The sequence below is a fragment of the Dissoconium aciculare genome, assembly GCF_010015565.1.
Source record: "Dissoconium aciculare CBS 342.82 unplaced genomic scaffold K489scaffold_3, whole genome shotgun sequence".
NCBI classification, from domain to species: Eukaryota; Fungi; Ascomycota; class Dothideomycetes; order Mycosphaerellales; family Dissoconiaceae; genus Dissoconium; species Dissoconium aciculare.
Window position 1 is genome coordinate 1,350,759 of NW_022984953.1, and position 18,304 is coordinate 1,369,062.

An 18,304-nucleotide genomic window follows, 5' to 3' on the forward strand; every position below is an offset into this window, starting at 1 on the left:
GACGGCTGGACGAACGGAGCGCATTCTCTTATCGATAGCACTTACAGCTCCAGCACGACTCGTCGTTGTAATGGACCCTGTCATTGGCCAGACCTCGGCATGATTCGTATAATACTGTACTGTACTGTGTACTGCCAGACCATACGAATATTATCATTATGTGATCGAAGCGTGCACAAATCACCACAACGTTCAGCCTTGATACAGGTTCTTGTTGGGAGGTCGTGTTCTCATAACACGACCACAGCGCATGACAAGAAATCTCCTCATACTACCACTGTCGTTAGCTTAAGGAATTCCCCAACGCAATCTTCTCCACCATTGTCCCTACTCCGACTTCTGAAATTCCTCCTCCAACTGCTTCAAGCCTTCAAAAGTCTTCGCCCACTTCTTCCACTCCTCATCCCCATCCTCGAACCCCCCCGCCAGGGGCAACCGACCGCCCTTCCCATCCCCCAGCGACCACACGCGAGCCAGCGCCTCCTTCGTCCCGACGACACCCCACCGCGCCACGATCTTCTCCCCCTCACAGATCCGGTACTGCAACTCGCGCATCTCCTCAATGTCCTGCTTCGTCGTGCCCTTGGCGGTGCTGTCGTGGAACAGACGATACAGCCTCACCACGACGCGGGGGAAGATCCCCGCCAGCGCATCGATCGCCGCGACGCCGCCGATGGTCAGCACGGGCAGGAGGTTCTGGCCGAGGCCGGTGAAGACGTAGAAGTGCTCGTGGTCGATCCGCGGCGAGGCGGCGATGAGCGTCTGGTCGTCGATGATGCCGTGCGAGAGCTTGGTGCCGACGATGTTGGGGTGGCCGGCCAGCTTCTCGAAGGTCGCGGGTGAGATGTAGAGGTTGTTGGTGACGCCCGGGTAGTGATAGCTGTGGGTCAAATCGACTTCGTCAGTGAAATGATCTTTGCCGCCGTTTTGAGCTTGACATGAGTGGGACGTACATGAGAATGGGCAGCACTGCCTTATCCGCGACCGCTTCGAACCATTTCTGAATACCTCTCTGGCTGGTAGAAGGAGCGAAATAACCTGGTCCGAGAACCATAGAGTACACGGCACCGGCTTCCTTGTCCGCCTTGATCAGATCGAGCGTGTCATCGATGTTCTGTGTTGCAGTGCCGGCGATGATCGGTCGATCAGCGTAGCCGGCATCATCCAATGCCTTCCTCTGGCTGCTGATCAATCTAGATCGCTCCTCATTGCGGACGAAGATGGCCTCGCCGGTGCTGCCCAGTATGACCAGACCTTTGATGCCACCTTTGGCGAGGAACAACGAGTGCTCCGATTGCGTCTTGAGATCTAATGGTGGAGAAATGGGATCATACTCAGCAGTTCCCTCTGCAGCGAAGAATGTGGGCACTGGTACGTAGATTCCTTGGGGAGGTGGCGAGGCTTGAGCTCCTCTGCTGGTGTTGAGTTCGGTGTTGAACGACATGTTGGGTGAATTGATCAAGGCTATCTGACTAATCCTCAGTTCGATCTGTAGAATACAAGACGCGGTGGGCGGATGTGCTTGATCAATCTTAATACGTAGTCCTGAAATGAAGCAACCCACGATATCAGAGATTAATATAGCTATCACGACTCCTGGGACACCCAGTATACAGCACACTATATGCAGGTTGATGAAGCTCTCTCTTTGGCATAGGAGATATGCGCTCTAGAGCTACAGCAGCATCATTGCTCAAGCTTGAAACCGGTGGACGTCATGCGGGCGTGTACACCTTCATCTAGCCCCTCGAACGTGCAGTGCACAATCGGTAAATTCCGCGCAGATATCCCGATTAAATACAGATGAATCGACCTGTCGGGCCTCGCAATGGAGGCTAAAACATTGGTCGATGGACGTTGAGCGCAATACTCGTGGAAGGTGGGCTGACCGTCTCGTATCGCTATTCTTTAGGCTGAATCCGGTTGTTTGACTTCAGCCTACTATATACAGTATACCAGCCGAAGATCAGCCAAAGTCCATGCATGTCCATCGTGTCTGACTTGTGAAAGACGTACGCAACATTGTAATTGCGTCCGAAAACTTCCCAGGTTCGGATCAATGGCCAGGAAGACCTTGGCGGTAAACTCGATTCATCAACACGAGCACAATTTTGATGTGGAGCCGCACCTCTGAGGGAAAAGAATTCGCGAGCCACAGCCATGGCCGCCACCATGCAAATTAGGGAAATAATGCTACATGGTGAGATGCAATAACAAGAGCGCTCTTGTACTATGTGATACATTTACTTTATTTGCATGCAAAAAGGGATGATCTGTAGAAGAAGAGAGAAGAAAAAGGTAGAGGTAAAGGGGCAGCAGATTTCAATCATGCGGACTCCTCCAACATCTTCAACAGCTGATTGGCGTATTCTTCGCTGGAAAATGCCAGCTGGAACTGCGTCAGCTTTGGCTCCTTGGAATGAATATGATCGAGGAACGGTCCGTGGACGGTCTTCTTCGTGACGCCATACTTTCCGCCCTTGACGACGTCGTAGTTCATCACAGCTTTGCCGGTGTCGATCTTGAAAAGGATCCTCGACCGGCCGGTGATCTTGCTCTTCAGAAGGTACGGTTTTCCAATACCCTTCGATACCGGCGCCTTCTTGCCCTCCTTGTTCGTCTCCACAGCATAAGTACGGCATTTGCGCTCTTGTGGCAACTCGAAAAGCACATCCTGATTCTCCTTCTCCTCAGGCAAAAGAGCTGATAGATCGGCGGGCGGCTCATGTGCTTCCTCTTCAGCATCGCCGTCGCTGTTGTTATCTTCCGCTTTTGTGTTGGTGCTCGGGGTCGGTGCGGCGGTGACGGGCGTGTTTGCTCCTGATGTTGATTGGCCAAAGGCAAATTTCCGCGCCGGAGTCGTAGCATCGGCCGCTCCAGGGTTAGTAGAAAAGAGAGATGTCGAAGAAGACGCTCCGAAGAGACCACCCGTCTTGGGTGTAGTGGACGCGTCATTCTGCTTTGGCTCGGAAAGAAAGCCGAAGATGTTGCCCGCTGACTTCGTGTTGCTGGTCGCGGGTGCTTCAGACGTAGTAGTCTTTTGAGTAGGTGTCGACGATGCAAAGCTAAATTTCGGCGCTTCAGTCGTCTTGCTTGTCGTAGTAGGAGCGATTGTGAACGATTTGGCAGTCTGTGCGGACTTGGCCAAGGCGGCTTTCTTTGCTGCTTGCTCAGCTGCGTCCCGCTTCTCCCAGTCTTCCAAAGTTTCTTCCTCGCTATCGTAATCTTCAGCCTTTCGTTTCTCCTTCGCCTCCTTTTCTGCCTGCTCCGCGCTTTTGCCAAACGCGGCCATGAAGTTCCCCGGTGCGGCACCAGTGGCGCCAAAATTCGGCACAAAGCCACCTGTCTTCTGTGCCGTCGCCGGGGTGGTCGAATTTGCCTTACTAGCGGCATTCGGAGTGAATCCACCAAACTTTGGAGCAGCAGTTGATGTGCTGTTGTCGGCAGCCGGGGTAGAAAATGAGGGAGCAAATCCACCGTTCTTTTGAGCCGTGCTTGGCGTTGCGACGGCTGCATTGGAGGAAGTCGACTGAAATCCAGCAAAGGTCGGCTTCGCAGAGTTAGACTGAGATGATGCAGGCGTCTTCGGCTTCTCGAGTGCAGCTGCAAACAACCGTGAGGTGCTACTCGAATTCTCGGGCAGCTTTGGATACGCCGTCTCACCAGTTCTGCTTCGCTTGTCCGTGGCGGATGGAGCTGGGTTAGCAGCAGGTCCGCCGGCATCGGCTGGTCGCTTTCTTGCTGGCGGGACTGTGCTTGATGCTTTGCTGAAGAGGTCAGCCTTGCCTGCCCCGGCTCTTGGAGTTTGAGCTGTTGCATTTATATTTTTCCGTATACTCGCTGCGTAGGATGTATAATGGTCCATGAACGACGTCCAATCGCTGCTGCGATCAAGGGTTTGTAGTTTCATGAGAAAGCCTTGGTTGAGACTGCGGAATGCTGTCTCCTGAGGAGTAGAGTCGGACGCTTTTGCTGCCGCAGATTTGGGTTGCTCAGCAGACTTGTTTGTCCCACCGAGAAGTGATGTGCTGGAGTCGGCTTTGTTCGATGTTCCAGTAGCATTGAACAGTGTGCTGCTTGTGGCATTTTGACGTGGTGTTGTTGTATTTTGAGCTGCCGGTGATGCAGCACTTGCTCCAAGGCTGAATGAGGGTGTTGTTGCAGGTTTGAAAAGCGAGCTCTGACCATTACTCGACGCCGCCCATCCAGAGGTCAAGCTGGTTTTGCTCGCTTCAGCCGAAGTTTTCGCTTGCGAATCCTTCAATGCCCGAGTCTTTTCCGGGTCAATCCGATCGAACAGAGACTTTGGTGCCTCTGCAACAGCTGTCGCCTCTCCGCTTGGCTTCTGTGCGAACAAGGACGGTGTGGCGGACGTGAAAGGTGTGCTTGCGGCTGATTTTGGGGTCGAGTTAAATCCTTGCGCGCCGCCAAATGGAGTCTGCCCATTCTGCCCATTCGTATTTGTAGCAGTCTTTGTTGGCGCAATGGCGGACTGGCCAAACGATGTAAATCCAGCAGGTTTAGGTGCGAAAAGGGACGCAGTCGAAGCTGTCTGTGAATTGTCTGCGACACTTCCTCCGAAAATGTTGCTTGTCTTTGGCTGCGAGGGCGTCAGACCATCGTTCGCGTTGGAATCATTGGTAGGTATCTTGGTCGTCTGAGCGCTACTGAACATGTTTCCTCCAAAAGAAGGCGTGGATTCTGCTGCTTTGGCACCAAACATCCCATTCGACCCATTCGTTGCTGGTTTAGAAGATTCTTTCGCCTGGCCGAAAGTCGAAAGAGCATTCTGTGAAGCAGACGGTGTGGCTTGCGACGCCATCGCTTGATCGGCCTGAGCGAACAAGTTGGTCTTGGGTAGATTCGAAGCTGCAGTGCTGTTACTACCAAAGATACTCGAGGTCGAACCAAAGGCCTTGGGCGTTTCGCTGTCCGACTGTGACGTCTTATTGATGCCACCGAACATGTTTCCATTAGATGCCTGCGAGAACGAAGAAGCCCCACCAAATGCGCTTGCGTTGCTGTTCGATGCTGGTGTCTGAGTCGTCGACTGCGCATTTTGTTCGATGGAACCGAACATGTTTGTAGTGGACGGTTGCGACCCTGACTGGCCAAATGTGTTCGAGGCTCCGAACGTGAGACCATTGCTAGGTTTCTCGCCCTGCTTATCGTTTTGCGTGGATGATGATTGGAACCCAAAGCCAGAAAATGGATTACTCGGTGCCGCTGGCTGCGCAGGAAATCCTGTAGACACTGTGGCATTATTGTTTCCAAAGCTGGAAAAGGGATTGACGCTCGCTGGAGCCGGTGATGGTGCATTCTGAGCAGCACCGAAGCTCGGGCCGTTTTGAGTCGATGCAAAATTGAAAACTGTCGATGTGGGAGGTGTGAATCCATTCTGTTGACCACCGGCACCAAATGTAGAGCTGAACGATGTGTTATTCTGGCCGAACATATTTGTCCCATTCTCTTGTGGACCATTACTCTGCTTTTGGGCATTTTGATTGAAAACGTTCGTTGTGTTGGTTTCGCCAAATGTGAAGCTCGCCGGTGGAGGTGTCATAGACGATTGACTGAAACTGCTCGCGTTGTTTCCAAATACCGCAGGCGACTCGCTACGCGTCCTCCGAGGTTTGACTGAGGCAATCCTAGAGAGGTACATGGTCAGCTTCATTCACAGCTACAAAACAGTCTGATGTGTGTCGACATCGATTGATCGCGTCATTGCTTGCATGTAGCAATGGGACGAGCTCCTGAGACACATCCGCGCGAACTCATCGGGGCAGAGATTGCTGCGAAGCCCAGCAAACATGAGAAGTCTGAGAAGCTGCATGCTGCACTCCATGCATGGAGCAAAAGGCGCTTCAGACAGGGCGAGAGGTAAATAGGCAGGCCGTCAATTTGAAGCTCCAGCTCCCTTGGAGTTTGCACCGTGCTCGCCGTCTTTTCGCCGGATGCGCGCGTGTTGCGCGGCGTTGTGCATCCCCCGAGCGAAGCGTCCGTGATATCGCGCGATGGAAAGATTCGACCTACTTTCTCTTCGCCATTTGCGCGGCTGTGGCATGCTGTGGCTTCTCACCATCCTGCTCTTTCACACCTTCACCACCATATCTTTCCTCATCGCCGCCGAAGCCACCTGCCCGCTTGTTTCCGAACATCGTGAAGCGAGCGCCAGCGATCGCTTGATGATGGTGATGAACGATAGGTCGCTGTCCTGTTCAGATTTGCAGGTCGCGGAGACGGGATTGCAGGCGAAGTCTAGTCAGCACTCCGTTAGGACGTGTTATTCGTGAGGGCAGTCAGGATGCCATTCGTTGTTGAATGCGAGAAACACCGTCATGGAAGTGGGAGATGCGTCCACGCGGAATATTATGGTAGCAAGCAATCGCGGACTAGCAACAGAATTTCTGGAGTCGTAACCCGGGCGCGGCGATCTTCGCAAGTGACGCTTGTCATAACGCGACTCCCACGAGCACGTGATCTCCACCAATTTATGACACCCCTGCGCATGCTGATGTGTTACACATATACACCTCCAAATTCGGGTTTCCTGGAAAGGGATTCAGGAGTGGAATATCACGATTGTCACTGCACGCCGCCTCTGCACTGGTTTTCGACAGACATGAAGGTGCTCGTAACCTCAGTCGTAATTGTAAATAAAGCTCTTCTGTGCTCCGCACTATCAAAGGACGATCGTTGGACCTGCATTGGCTCTCACAAATGATCGGAGTCACATTTAGTTTTTCGAAATCATTAGATTATGATGGGAAGTCCAGAATGGACTGCTGAGAACGTGGTATGTTTCGTTAGTAATCAGTCGCCATATCGCAGACAGCGTCAGACTACAGGTGAACCTATCGGAAGTTTGGGGCCGCTCATGATACCGACGTTTCGGTGTGTCATGGCAATCAATACACTCAGAGCTGCCGATTGTCGTCTTCGATCGTGCGATTGCACGCCCGGTGGTTTCCTTCCTTGTTCGTCAAGATTCTTAACGAATTGGAACGGTAGGTGCGTTCTGGGCGTGGTCTAGGATCCAGTTATGTTGAACGATGCAAAAATGAACCAGCAGCAATCATGCTTGCCATCGCGTGCTCCATTAATGGCGGCTCCTCGTAATGTTTCAGGTATGATCATACCTAGCGATGCAGTATGCTCACCACGGACGCGTTTCACCCAACACAGTCGAGCTGCGCCAAGCACTTCGTAAATATAGCTGGCTTGAATTCTGAGTGCAAACAACAATGTCCTCGCCGCTCTGTGGAGGACATAAGCCTGGTAAAAGCCGAGTGAATTCTCGGCCAAAAGGCATGCATGAGCAAGAAGCTACCTCAAAAAGATGGTTGATCCGCCTTGCATGAACGGTGTTCATGTCCGTGATACGCCGGTGCCTGTCCGCCGTGAACTCCCAGTGTGCAACAAACCCGAAGCGTGTCCTTGCTTTAGATGGTATCGAAAAAAGCGAACGCCGTCAAACTCCCATCGTATTGATACAAATCATGTCATTGCGGCGAATATCATCACTTTCCACTCCGGCCTTTGCCCTTCGTTCTTGATGGCGCGGCAGTGATCTTGGAGGTCTGCATGAGCTCACCGATGTATCTGTATGCACGCATTAGCATTCCGCAGTCGAAAATCTATCCAACGACTGCTGCACAGCCTAGTAGCAAGCATACGATTGGAGAAATTTGTTTCCCGCCTCGAGCTTTTCCTGCTCTGTTTTGACTCTTTCTATCTTGTCCACGATGTCCTGTAGGCTCATCTGTAAAACTCTAGCTTGGTCGCGCAAGTCCTGGCGGGCGGCCTCACTGAGTCGATCCACCTCGGTGCTGTTTCTGCGCGGCGACATGCTCCGCACATCATCCTCGTCGTATTCCTGATCGGAGATCACCGTGGGAGAATTGCGTGTGACAATCATGCTTCCACTGCTCTTTCTGCTTTGTAATTTTGGCCTTGAAAGTGTTTGATTCTGTGCAAATTCTTCCTCGCTGGCGGACGAGTTATGGTCAGACGGAGCAGGAGAGAACGGTTGATTTGAGGCGACTCGCGGTGCTGGCTCTTGGATGGAGGGTGTGCAATTGGATGTGACTTGATGCGCCATACTCTGATAGGGCTATGCTCTGGCAAGGACAGCAAGCGATTCGTTCTCTGGTGGATGTATGCGTTCCCACGAGGCGGTGAGACAGTCTGTCTCAATTGTGGCGCTCACAGCAGCAGAGGTGGAAGTATCGTGGCGCACTCTGATCGTGGATCTTGATCACGATGGAGCCGCGGCGACACGATCCTGATGCAGTTGCAATGCAACGACTGTATCGAATTCAGAGACGGAACACGCAGACAGCATATGTATACCCGTAGTGACGAGCGATGGTGGAACATGTTATCATTATTCGAGAAGCAAGGGGCGCCAGACTACACCAGGATGGGTTCATGCATGCCCTTCGAGCCTGCCCGCACTACATGTCGGTACCGTCATGGAGCCGAAATGCACCCAGCTAGCCCTGGAGGTCGGCCGTTGCCATGCTTCATTAAGACGGGCGAAAGTTTTGTGAGAGCCCTGTGTACTCACTGTACTGTACCCGCGCGGTGGAGGTCAAAGAGGGTGGGCGAGCACAGTGAAGTGGCGTGAGTGGGCACCAGCTAGATCGTCAAGCGCTGCTCCTCAACCAAGGGCCAGGCGCAATTCGACGTAAGAACCAACCACACAACGGTCGGAAGCTTCCCCCATGCAGACGATAACGGACAGAAGAATGGTCACGTCCCTCTGAGCGGGTAGGTAATGTACGGACCAACGACTGGCTGACGTCGACGGAATCTGTGAAAACAGTACAAACAGTGTGCTCACCACTGTCTGTCACCTTTCTTCCTCCTCATCAAGGAAGATGTCTAGGTGGAAGGTATGAATGGTCGGAACACCAAGCAGAGGAGTGTCCTTGACAAGCGCTGATCTGGTCGAGGTTGATGCAAGGTCGCGGGACTGTGTAATAAGCGCCAACAGTCAAGAGTCCATCGAATCTCTCCCTCCCACAGTGTCCCACAGCTGCACCACACACCAGTGCGTGCCGCAATCATGATTCATGAATCTTACCAATTACATCACCCCCGGGGCCGACGATATACTGGCTGGTCGTGGTGACTGACCACAGCCCTAGAACAGCACCTAAGGCCAGGAATCTACACAGTCGGTGCTACCGGTCGACCATGCCCACACAGGTAAAGCATGACCGCGGGTTGAGAAACGGCTTTGTGCTCAGGCATATCACCATCTTGCGAGGCAGATCTACTCAGACGTAATGCGGCTCACATCACGATCAACAAAGAAAACCCTCCTCGCCCACCCTTTCTTGCAATTTCTCTCGTACACCCCGGGCCTACACGATGGAACAACAGAGGTGGGCTTGGTGGCAATTATCCCTTCGCGATGACCACTGGAACAACCTCGACATAAAACAAATGTCGATCCCACTGCACGCACAGAGGGCTCGCTGAATCTTCCGAAGACATGCCGACGATGGAGCATACCTTGTGAAGGACAGTAGCAGATAGACACGGCACGCTGTTTCCGATGTGCACAATAATCTGTTCGGGCTATTCACGTGCTATCGTACGTTGTGCATCCGTTCACAGCGGCGGCGGCCACACTATCAATTTCTCTCGTGCAGATCACCAGCCCGTCGACAACGGATCTCCGCACGTGTTACCCGAATCGTTTTCGCGTGTGGATTGCAGCATCGATCATCACTGGTCGCTGCATCACGACGATCTCTCTCAAACTCTCCAGTCGACCGCTGTCCTCATCAGTTCGAAGCACGGAATGCCTTATTCCCGATGCTGTTGGAATCATTATACAGATGCTCCCAAGCAATTCGAACCCTCTCATAGGCGTCACGCCCCACACACGAAGCAAACACGATGATCGGCCCGTCCACACCCGTACCATGGATGGTCGTGATGATCCTGTCATATTTCGACCTCGACGAAATGGCGTGTCCTCTCACTAGAGATGGTGCGGCTCCAGGGTTGACGTGATCCTCTCTCCTCCCGGAGCTGGGCCGAGTCACCGCCTGATCGATGATCGCGTGCCCACTTTCCCTTCTAAGACTTCGCAGCGATAGCAGGTCCGTTGTCCGGGTGTGGTCTACAATCATGCGACAGTCTGTGGTCTCGTATATTCACGGCACAGCAGTGGTAAGACCCTCAATCTGAAAAATCGCAGTAACAAGAGCCCGTCTATTTTCTTTCGCAAATAACCTGCAATGCATCTTATCGTATTCGTAGAAATCTTCTGGGACTATAGAATTACGTGACGCGAGAGGTGCCGAGCGAGGATGAGGGCATGCTCTGATTTCGATGGACGGGTCTCCCATCTTGCTATCAGCGATGATGTCTATTCATGTTGAGACCCTAATAGATCGCCAGATTTCCCAGACACACTGGCACATTGAAAGATATTCAATTCGGCTTGGGCTATTGGTTCATGGCAGTGCCCAGGTGGTTCATACAGTCCACGGGTGCATCTCTGCCGTTGCGGGATCGACCGTCGCAAGGAAATCCGCCCTAGCTCGGACAAGAGAACTTGATATCGTTGCGACAACAAGATGACGCAAGGCATGCTGAAATTCATGTAGCCTGAATGCTTCCAGTACATCCTCCTACTGACATACTGTGATCGAGGATGCGCGCGCTGTTTCGAACAGCGTACGTCCGACCACTCACGTTCAAGGCTAATCCCGCACACGTGTTTGCAAAAAATGTCGGGTTTCACATCGCCTGTGCGGCAAGAGAGAAGCTGCAAGATCCACGGTTGGATGAGATCGAACATCTGATCGAAGATGATTTCGCTGCTTTGCGGCCGAAGTATGATGTACCCAAGAATCCCATAATTCTGGCCCATGGCTTACTCGGATTCGATGAGCTCCGCCTGGCTGGCAAGATCCTTCCCGGAATCGAGTACTGGTATGGCATAACCCAAGCCTTAACGGCAAAGGGTGTAGAAGTCATCACTGCATCGGTTCCGCCATCCGGGAGTATTGAACAAAGAGCAGCTAGACTCGCCGAGGTCATTGAGACCAAAGCGAATGGCAAAGCTGTCAATGTGATAGCGTAAGCCGCCTCGTCAAACATCTTTGCGCCGGTTCATTTGCTGATCTTTGTATAGGCATAGCATGGTTCGTTGATACACCGAGACGAATGCCATGCTGAAGCTAACCTTTCTGTAGGGGTACGTTCGATGTAAGAACATTGTCGCCGGCGTTAGGCTAACGTGCACATCAACACAGCGGGCTTGACTCTCGGTACATGATCTCACGTCTCAAGCCCCCAAACGTCCGGGTGCTGTCGTTGACCACGGTTGCGACACCTCATCGCGGCTCGTCCTACGCAGACCACATTTTCAACCGCATCGGGCCCCTTAATGTTCCCAAACTTTACAAAGCGCTCGAGTACTTTGGGTTCGAGACGGGAGCTTTCCAGCAATTGACACAAGAATATATGGCGAAGTCGTTCAATCCGCGCACACCCGATTTAGAAAGCGTCAAGTATTACAGTTACGGTGCAAGCGTGCGACCTCGAATCACCTCGATATTCCGGAACTCGCACGGCATCATACAGAGGTTCGAAGGTCCCAACGATGGTCTAGTGAGTGTGGACAGCAGCCGCTGGGGGACGTACAAGGGAACCTTGAACCACGTCAGCCATCTAGATTTGATCAACTGGACAAATCGACTGCGGTGGTTTATCTGGAGAATTACTGGCCGCAAGCGAAAGTAAGACAGATCGCGAGTATTGGAAAGTTACATGCTTACGAGATTTAGTTTCAACGCAATCGCATTTTATCTTAGCATCGCAGGTACGTCTCGAATTTCTCGGTCCTCAGTTCTCTCCTTTCCTAACGAAAACTTCGAAGACATGCTAGCTAAAGAAGGTCTTTGATGAGAAACGGCTGGGATAATGGCAGTGATGAATGTATTCGTAGGCTTCTGCATAAACTCGTGCAATGCATTAAACGCGGCTCTAGATCAGCTCACAAACTCGCCACTATCGATGTACGATATCTTGCGGTAAGCGCCAAAGAGCTCCATCATTCGCGCAAAGGGAGAGTTTTTCCCTCTTGACGAACCGATTATGCAACAGGCTGTGAGACTCGGTCGGGTACTCGTGGTTGCACGTCCATGACCGCCTTCAATAGTTGCTCGACCACCTTTGGGCCAGTCTTGCTACCAATCTGCTTGATTTCTTCCAGCTTCTTCTCTGTGTCCTTGTCGGCGTCTTCCTCCGCCTTCTTGTTGCCTGAAGTGTGCTATCATCGAAGTAAGTTTTGCACCTCACTTAATTGGTGACATCGACGGCTCCAGCATACCTTTGATTCGTATTCCTTGAATTCCTTCTCCTTCTTTTCCCGGTATTCCTCGATCTCTTTTTGTGCTTCGGTACGAGCGTCCTTTACCCGTTTGGTCCGGTCTGAGTATGGTCAGTAGTCGCTCGGGGAGGGTGTCTGGTAGTCTGCTGACATACACTCTCGGGCTGAATAATGTTAGCTACTCCATCGCATCTCCATATCCTGTAAACAGCTTCCGCACCTTTCTGCACAATCTTCTGCGCATCTCGCTCCGCCTGTCTTCCTAGTCAATCACCTGCGGGTATTCAGGTCGGTCATTTGGGTGGTCGTACGTCAAGCAGCGTCTGAATACCGGCTGAGTTTTGGGCAGCCTATAAGGAGATTAGTTCAATATTCGTACATACTGCCTGAGTAAACGTACCATGTTGTTGTCTTGTTCAATTTTGTGTAGTGCACTTTATTGTACCAGGAACATCTAACTCTCACAATGCGTTGACGTTGACGCAAGTCCGCAGCTCAAAGCTCCCGTGGCCCGTGCGTGACGTTCGACCGTCTGGCATTTGCGCGCCAAAAATAATTGAGCCGCGTTCAAGCTGGGAGCCCGGAGCAAGTATCCATTGACTCCCGACTTCTGGCATTATCATCAATCTGGGCATTATTTACCGCCAACATGTCTACCGCTGCAAAACTCACGCTTGCATCAACAGCGCTGGCTACTGTCGGCATTGTATTTTTCGTGCACCGGCAACAGAAGTCTGATCAAGCGGTGGGTTGACGAACGGGTCTCGGTGATCACAACCACTGACATCGTCCAGGCTATGCATGAGGGCGTCATTCGCGATATGGAACAACAGCGCATCAAACGAGAGCGACAACTAGACTTCGAGATGCAGCGTCAACTTGAAGAGGAATATCGTAAAGTACAACATGTCAGCGATGGTCGGAATAGCTAGAGGTCGTGTTCGCCGCCCGATGCGTGCAGGTACAATCCATCACACATCAGCGTCACCACCGGTCACAATTCGTTGCCGACATGGCGACACGCAGCTATCGGCGAACTGGCGACCATGTTCAGTATCACGTCGATCGGATCGTCACGACATCTGATGGGTCGGCATAACATGGCTGTTGTGGGCTGAGGCATGTGATGCTTGTTCAATGAGGACGATAAGTCGGCGCATCAAGTCGCTGGCAGTCTTTGTCGGCACTCGCCGAGATAAATTGAGTGGTCTGGCCATCGCTGGCAAGCCCATCGATGGCATCGGCGACAGATGCCGGCCAGGAGAACGAGCAGATGAAATTAGTCGATGCAATATGCTATCCCTTAGCAGCCGGCTACGCCATCAGAAGATTTTTGAGAGTCGAACACCACGGCAAACCTACTGCTTTGCCATGCCGGCGTGAGCGTATCCCATTCTCTGCATCACAACGAAATCGGCACCATGAGCTACCTTGACGATATCGCTCGCTCGAACTCCAGACGATGCTCATTGTGAGCGACATGTGAAAGCGCGGCTCATGTGTATGATAAGGGGTTTGGCTTCGTTCAAAGACGGGCGTGCACGCGTCTGATTTGATTAGTCGCTGATATATCGCTCGCATCCGAATGTAGCTCCAACGGCTAGTATTTGGGTGAGAGATTGGCCATGCCACTCTGCAAAGTGATCACAACGCTCCGTCACGCGGAGAAATAGTTTTTCGGACATGAAGTCATAGTATTTATCTCCTCCACTGTGATCCCGAAGGCTGCCAAACCTTCATCTGGTGTGAACATACGAACGTGCGACACCTGGGCATCCTCCCTTTTTGCATGCGTTGCATCGGGATTGATGAATACGGAACGGACCGTCTTGCTACCTATTCACGTCGCCAACGACTTTCGTGACAGTGGCGCACGCAGCCACTGAGATCTTGACAGGAAGGATCTTGACGAGGTTGGGAGAACGACAAGACTCATCAAATCACTTGTGGGTCGCGGCGCAAAAGAATTTCGCGATATCGTTCTCTCACAAAAGCCTGGAGTAATGCTAAGAATCACCAACTACTGCTCGAACATCCACCTCCGCCAAAGTCCGAACTGCTCATGCCACTGTCGCCAAATCCATGGCTCGCACTACTCGTCGAAATGTGGCTGAACCCGCTATATCCATGTCCGAATGAGCCGCTCGCACCGCTCGTCGATCCGGAAATATAAGAGGTCTTGCTCGTCGAAGCCGCAGCAGCGACTTTGCGCTGTTCATCTGCCCGGCGCGCAACAACAGCCGCGATGAAATCGTCCGGCGGCAGGATAAAAGCCACGTCGGTTTCAAATTGCTCGACCTTGGTGTACTCGATGATCCAGGCCGTGTCCTTAGTCTTGGCGGTCACCAGTACCCGGTTCATGAACTGCTTTAGAAATTCTTGGCAGTTCTTCCAGCCGAATTCGCTCGTCTCGAATCCGGAGACGATCGCTTCGCATGCCTGGTCGATTTGCGCGGGAGTCATGAATGTCGAGCCGATGTGCGCCATGTGATATCCGTCCACCGAGGGCTTATTGATTGAGGATTGAGAGTTGGAGGCATCGAATTCTTCGAGGCCGATGGACCACGGTTGCGTCATCTTGTAGGCGTACTTCCCTTGCTTGTCATCAGAAATCTTCCACAACTCATACTTGGCCCCAGCCGTGACGAGCGCTAGATGTCTCGGCCATCCGTCGTGCACGAGGCGAGAAAACCATACTGTGGATTCCGATTTGGTGTCTCGCTCTCGTAATGCCACTTGCTGCGCCTCGGCGACCAATCGCTCCCTTTGCAGATCTCGCTGACGAATACGTTCAGCCTCGAGTTTCTTCCGCTTTCTTTTCTCCCACGGGGAGGTTTTTCGGAACTTCTTCATCTTCTCATAAACTCTGTGTCGGCAACTCAGAAGCATGGAGAGGGCAATGCAGCCGACGATGATGCCTGCTATAATAATGACAGCTATAACTCCCGCGTTCAGTCGAGTAGACTCCCGTTTCGACAATCGTCGTCCGAAGGGTGAGCCTGGAGGAGCCTCCATCTCGGCACACAAAGGCACAGCTTATCTCCACATGGTGGCAGAATTTGAACAATTGATGTTCAGACGCGGATATATGTCTGCGTTCTTGACGACTGGTGCATGGATATCAGTCACGTAACCTGACGCAGAGTACCTTCCTTTCGCTGCGCAATTGTGCCAAGTCTCTGGGCGTGGCGGAGCAGTCGACAGCAAACCATGATCCTCTGATCACGAATGGCGATCAATTCCGAAACCAGATGCTACGATCTGCGAACTTGCTTGGAGATGATGATCCGTGAACTTAAGCGAGGTCGTCAAATACATATTCATGGATGTTTTGATCAAATGCCGTATGTCTGGGACACTTTTCCACGTGATGCGAAGGAACCAGCTCATGGCCTTTTCTGCACACCAGGACTGCGAAGACGTTGCGCAGGTAACTAGTCAAACATAGCGTAATGAACTACACAGGAATCCCTGGTCTTTGAAGAACTTACGACGTCGATATATGGCCGACCAGAACAACCAGAATGAAAGTAGGAGTAACGCTCCGACATTCAGGCTCTCTACAGCACGGGGTGGGTCACGTTCATGTGTCGCACAAGAGTCGCTATATGATCAGGTATTGAAATTCTTCTTCCACGCCTTTTGCAGATTCTTCATTAACACTTGGAGCGCTGACAGCACCGGTGTATGCGCTGAATGATGTGGATAGAAGACGAGAGGGCGGAGCGCCATCGTCTCCACGATTGCGAGATTCCGCGCTGTTCGCCAATGACAGTCCCAGGTCTGCGGAACAACGAACAATAGCTGGAGACATGGCCGCCCGTATCATCACCACCATAGTTAATCACCACCATAGTTAATCACCACCCTCCTCCGCTATCACCACCTCCTCCGCTATCACGATCTCCTCCACTATCACGACCTCCTCCGCTATCACGACCTCCTCCACTATCACGACCTCCTCCGCTATCACCACCTTTTCCGCCAGAGTCAAACCTGCCCCCGAAGTAATGATCGCCTACGTCGCTATAGCCATAGGTAGGCCCAGCATCGAGCCTGGGAGCGGAATAGCTCTTGCTACGCTCGTGGACTCTCCGTTCGAGGCGCTCGGCTTCGATCCGCTTAGATTCAATTCGCTCGGCTTCGATCCGTTCGGCTTCGATCCGCTCAGCTTTGATCCGTTCGCAAAGTTTCCGGTTGGCAATGATGACGTCCCACGTCGGCGCCTCGGCACCAGTCTCGAGATTTTGGGCCTCGAGATCTTCGCGAAACTCTGAGTCTCCCCATGAATTTATGATGTCACTTGTGAATTGCCGCAGGAACTCATGACACTCGCTCCAGCTAAGGCCGTCGTTCCCGAGGGAAGACGTAATCTCTTGGTATCGTCGCGCAACCCCTTCAGATGTCTTGTTTGTTCGTCCAATATTTATGAACTTGAGATTCTGTCTCGAGGAATCGTCTTTTGTTGACAGGGGTGGCGCACTTCTTTCCTGATCGATTGACCATGGCCAGGTGATCTTGTGAGAGAAACACCCGTGTCGGTCGGGCATCTCCCAGAGCTCATACTTGGCTTCCACGGCGATTAACGCTAGATATTTCAGACGTCCATTCTGCTCATATCTGGAACACCATACATGCTGTTTTGCTTCGGCTTCTAGTCGCCGAGCGATTTCCTTCGCTCTTGCTGGGTGGTTTCGTCTCGTGCTCGCGCCCTCCCTCGCTCCTGCGCTTGATCCTGCGCACGCTCTGGCTCGAGGCGGTCTTGAGCGCTCAACTTGGAGCGGGGTGGCCTTAGATAGATAGGTTGACTGTCAAGACATACAAGAAGAGTGTATGCGATGCCAAGAATCAACAGAGAGGCAAAGACACTGCCTATGACAACACCAGCTATTGCCCCGGGTGACAGCCCTTCGGTCGCTCGTATAGACAAACGACGCCCAACTGAAGCCGAAAATTCCATATCAGTGTAACCGCACAATTCTCTTGGAAAAAAGCTTCTCATGCAGGCATTCTCTGATCAACACGATAGACCACTCCATCCTTTATCAGTTGATTTGAGTCATAGGGCGAAAATATGTTCCTCTTTGATGCGCTGTCGCACCAAGTTCGAGCTGGTGGTGGTGGAGGAGGCGCAGCATCGAACTGCAAAACCTGATCGTATGACCAGTCTAACTTCACGTGTATGCAGAAAATCAGCACGGCGAATATTACTCTTTCTCCGACACTTTTCGCTGTCTCCACTGTAAATCAAGGGAGCACGTGGTAGATGTTTGGGCCATAGGTTTGGTTCGTACAGTACCATGATGAAAGACCGCAGTGAGATCAACTCCTCAGCTCACTAGCATTGGAAGCAATGCATGTGCTTTCGATGCCCAAAATCGACATTAATCATGCGGGTACCTTCTCCATGCGTGGTCTACGAGCATGACCGACGTTCCTGTCGCCCAAGAATGTTGGAAAGTCTCGCTGAACCAAGGATGTGGGCGCAAGTAAAACTTCATGCGTGAGAGTGTGGCTGATCGCATCATCATATCGCTAGCGAACTGCGAAAGGACAGGGCGCGAGAGTATACAGTAGGTCATCAAATCAGAACATTGACTACTCTTTTGGTGCACCTCCCAAGAGCCCTGGATACCTTTACATACACCATACACCTTTACATTACATGAATGCCGAGACGAGCGTCGACAACCCTAACGAGTCGTTGCCGAACTGTCGGCGTGATCATGCCGCGTCGGAGCCACGGAAGAATTGATGCCCCGATCTCCGACGTTCGATGTTGTCGCATATGGATGCTGTGTGTTGCATATAGATCAGGCAGCCGAATGATTAGTCCTACTTAAGGGATCACTCCTTTCTCTCACATCAATCCTGTAGTCATTGAGCGCTTAGTTCGGATCATATACCTGACGAACTCGCAGAGCGAACATTGCACGGAACCAGCAG

At 52.1% G+C, this 18,304-nt stretch overlaps 7 protein-coding genes across 7 annotated transcripts; 2 read left to right on the top strand and 5 right to left on the bottom strand.

Annotated features, from left to right (window-relative positions):
• Positions 1–262: 262 nt before the first annotated feature.
• On the bottom strand, positions 263–1,587 carry K489DRAFT_429568 (aldolase). The gene is made up of 2 exons (XM_033608376.1): positions 954–1,587; positions 263–880 (listed from the first exon to the last, which is right to left on the bottom strand). Exons 1-2 carry the CDS (start codon positions 1,442–1,444, stop codon positions 328–330), a joined length of 1,044 nt encoding a protein of 347 aa, XP_033462320.1. The 5' UTR covers positions 1,445–1,587; the 3' UTR covers positions 263–327.
• A 5,933-nt stretch (positions 1,588–7,520) lies between these two features.
• K489DRAFT_301055 (uncharacterized protein) lies at positions 7,521–8,011 on the bottom strand (the record flags this gene model as incomplete). The annotated part of the gene is made up of 2 exons (XM_033600420.1): positions 7,521–7,602; positions 7,677–8,011. Coding segments are annotated over 2 exons (417 nt in total), but the record flags the coding sequence as incomplete, so codon positions are not given.
• A 2,664-nt stretch (positions 8,012–10,675) lies between these two features.
• K489DRAFT_368467 (triacylglycerol lipase) lies at positions 10,676–11,931 on the top strand (the record flags this gene model as incomplete). Its single annotated transcript, XM_033602952.1, has 6 exons — positions 10,676–11,103; positions 11,159–11,168; positions 11,220–11,221; positions 11,280–11,765; positions 11,814–11,848; positions 11,876–11,931. 6 exons carry the CDS (start codon positions 10,676–10,678, stop codon positions 11,929–11,931), a joined length of 1,017 nt encoding a protein of 338 aa, XP_033462322.1.
• On the bottom strand, positions 11,820–12,761 carry K489DRAFT_429572 (V-type ATPase; the record flags this gene model as incomplete). The annotated part of the gene is made up of 6 exons (XM_033608377.1): positions 11,820–12,298; positions 12,359–12,459; positions 12,514–12,522; positions 12,579–12,612; positions 12,670–12,708; positions 12,738–12,761. The coding sequence occupies 6 exons, from the start codon at positions 12,759–12,761 to the stop codon at positions 12,122–12,124; spliced, it is 384 nt and encodes a 127-aa protein (XP_033462323.1). The 3' UTR covers positions 11,820–12,121.
• A 246-nt stretch (positions 12,762–13,007) lies between these two features.
• K489DRAFT_314229 (uncharacterized protein) lies at positions 13,008–13,290 on the top strand (the record flags this gene model as incomplete). Its single annotated transcript, XM_033600996.1, has 2 exons — positions 13,008–13,103; positions 13,153–13,290. The coding sequence occupies 2 exons, from the start codon at positions 13,008–13,010 to the stop codon at positions 13,288–13,290; spliced, it is 234 nt and encodes a 77-aa protein (XP_033462324.1).
• A 764-nt stretch (positions 13,291–14,054) lies between these two features.
• On the bottom strand, positions 14,055–15,604 carry K489DRAFT_377837 (uncharacterized protein). The gene has a single exon (XM_033604253.1). It carries the CDS (start codon positions 15,371–15,373, stop codon positions 14,372–14,374), a length of 1,002 nt encoding a protein of 333 aa, XP_033462325.1. The 5' UTR covers positions 15,374–15,604; the 3' UTR covers positions 14,055–14,371.
• Positions 15,605–16,218: 614 nt separating this feature from the next.
• K489DRAFT_368470 (uncharacterized protein) lies at positions 16,219–17,660 on the bottom strand (the record flags this gene model as incomplete). The annotated part of the gene is made up of 2 exons (XM_033602953.1): positions 16,219–17,166; positions 17,460–17,660. The coding sequence occupies 2 exons, from the start codon at positions 17,658–17,660 to the stop codon at positions 16,219–16,221; spliced, it is 1,149 nt and encodes a 382-aa protein (XP_033462326.1).
• Positions 17,661–18,304: the final 644 nt, after the last annotated feature.

Bases quoted from the DNA above. Each gene is read 5' to 3' on its own strand.
- K489DRAFT_377837 (XM_033604253.1), bottom strand. From the start codon at position 15,373: ATGGAGGCTCCTCCAGGCTCACCCTTCGGACGACGATTGTCGAAACGG.
- K489DRAFT_429568 (XM_033608376.1), bottom strand. From the start codon at position 1,444: ATGTCGTTCAACACCGAACTCAACACCAGCAGAGGAGCTCAAGCCTCG. The intron at 881-953 runs GTACGTCCCACT...TTTGACCCACAG, and splicing joins GCAGTGCTGCCCATTCTCAT to CTATCACTACCCGGGCGTCA.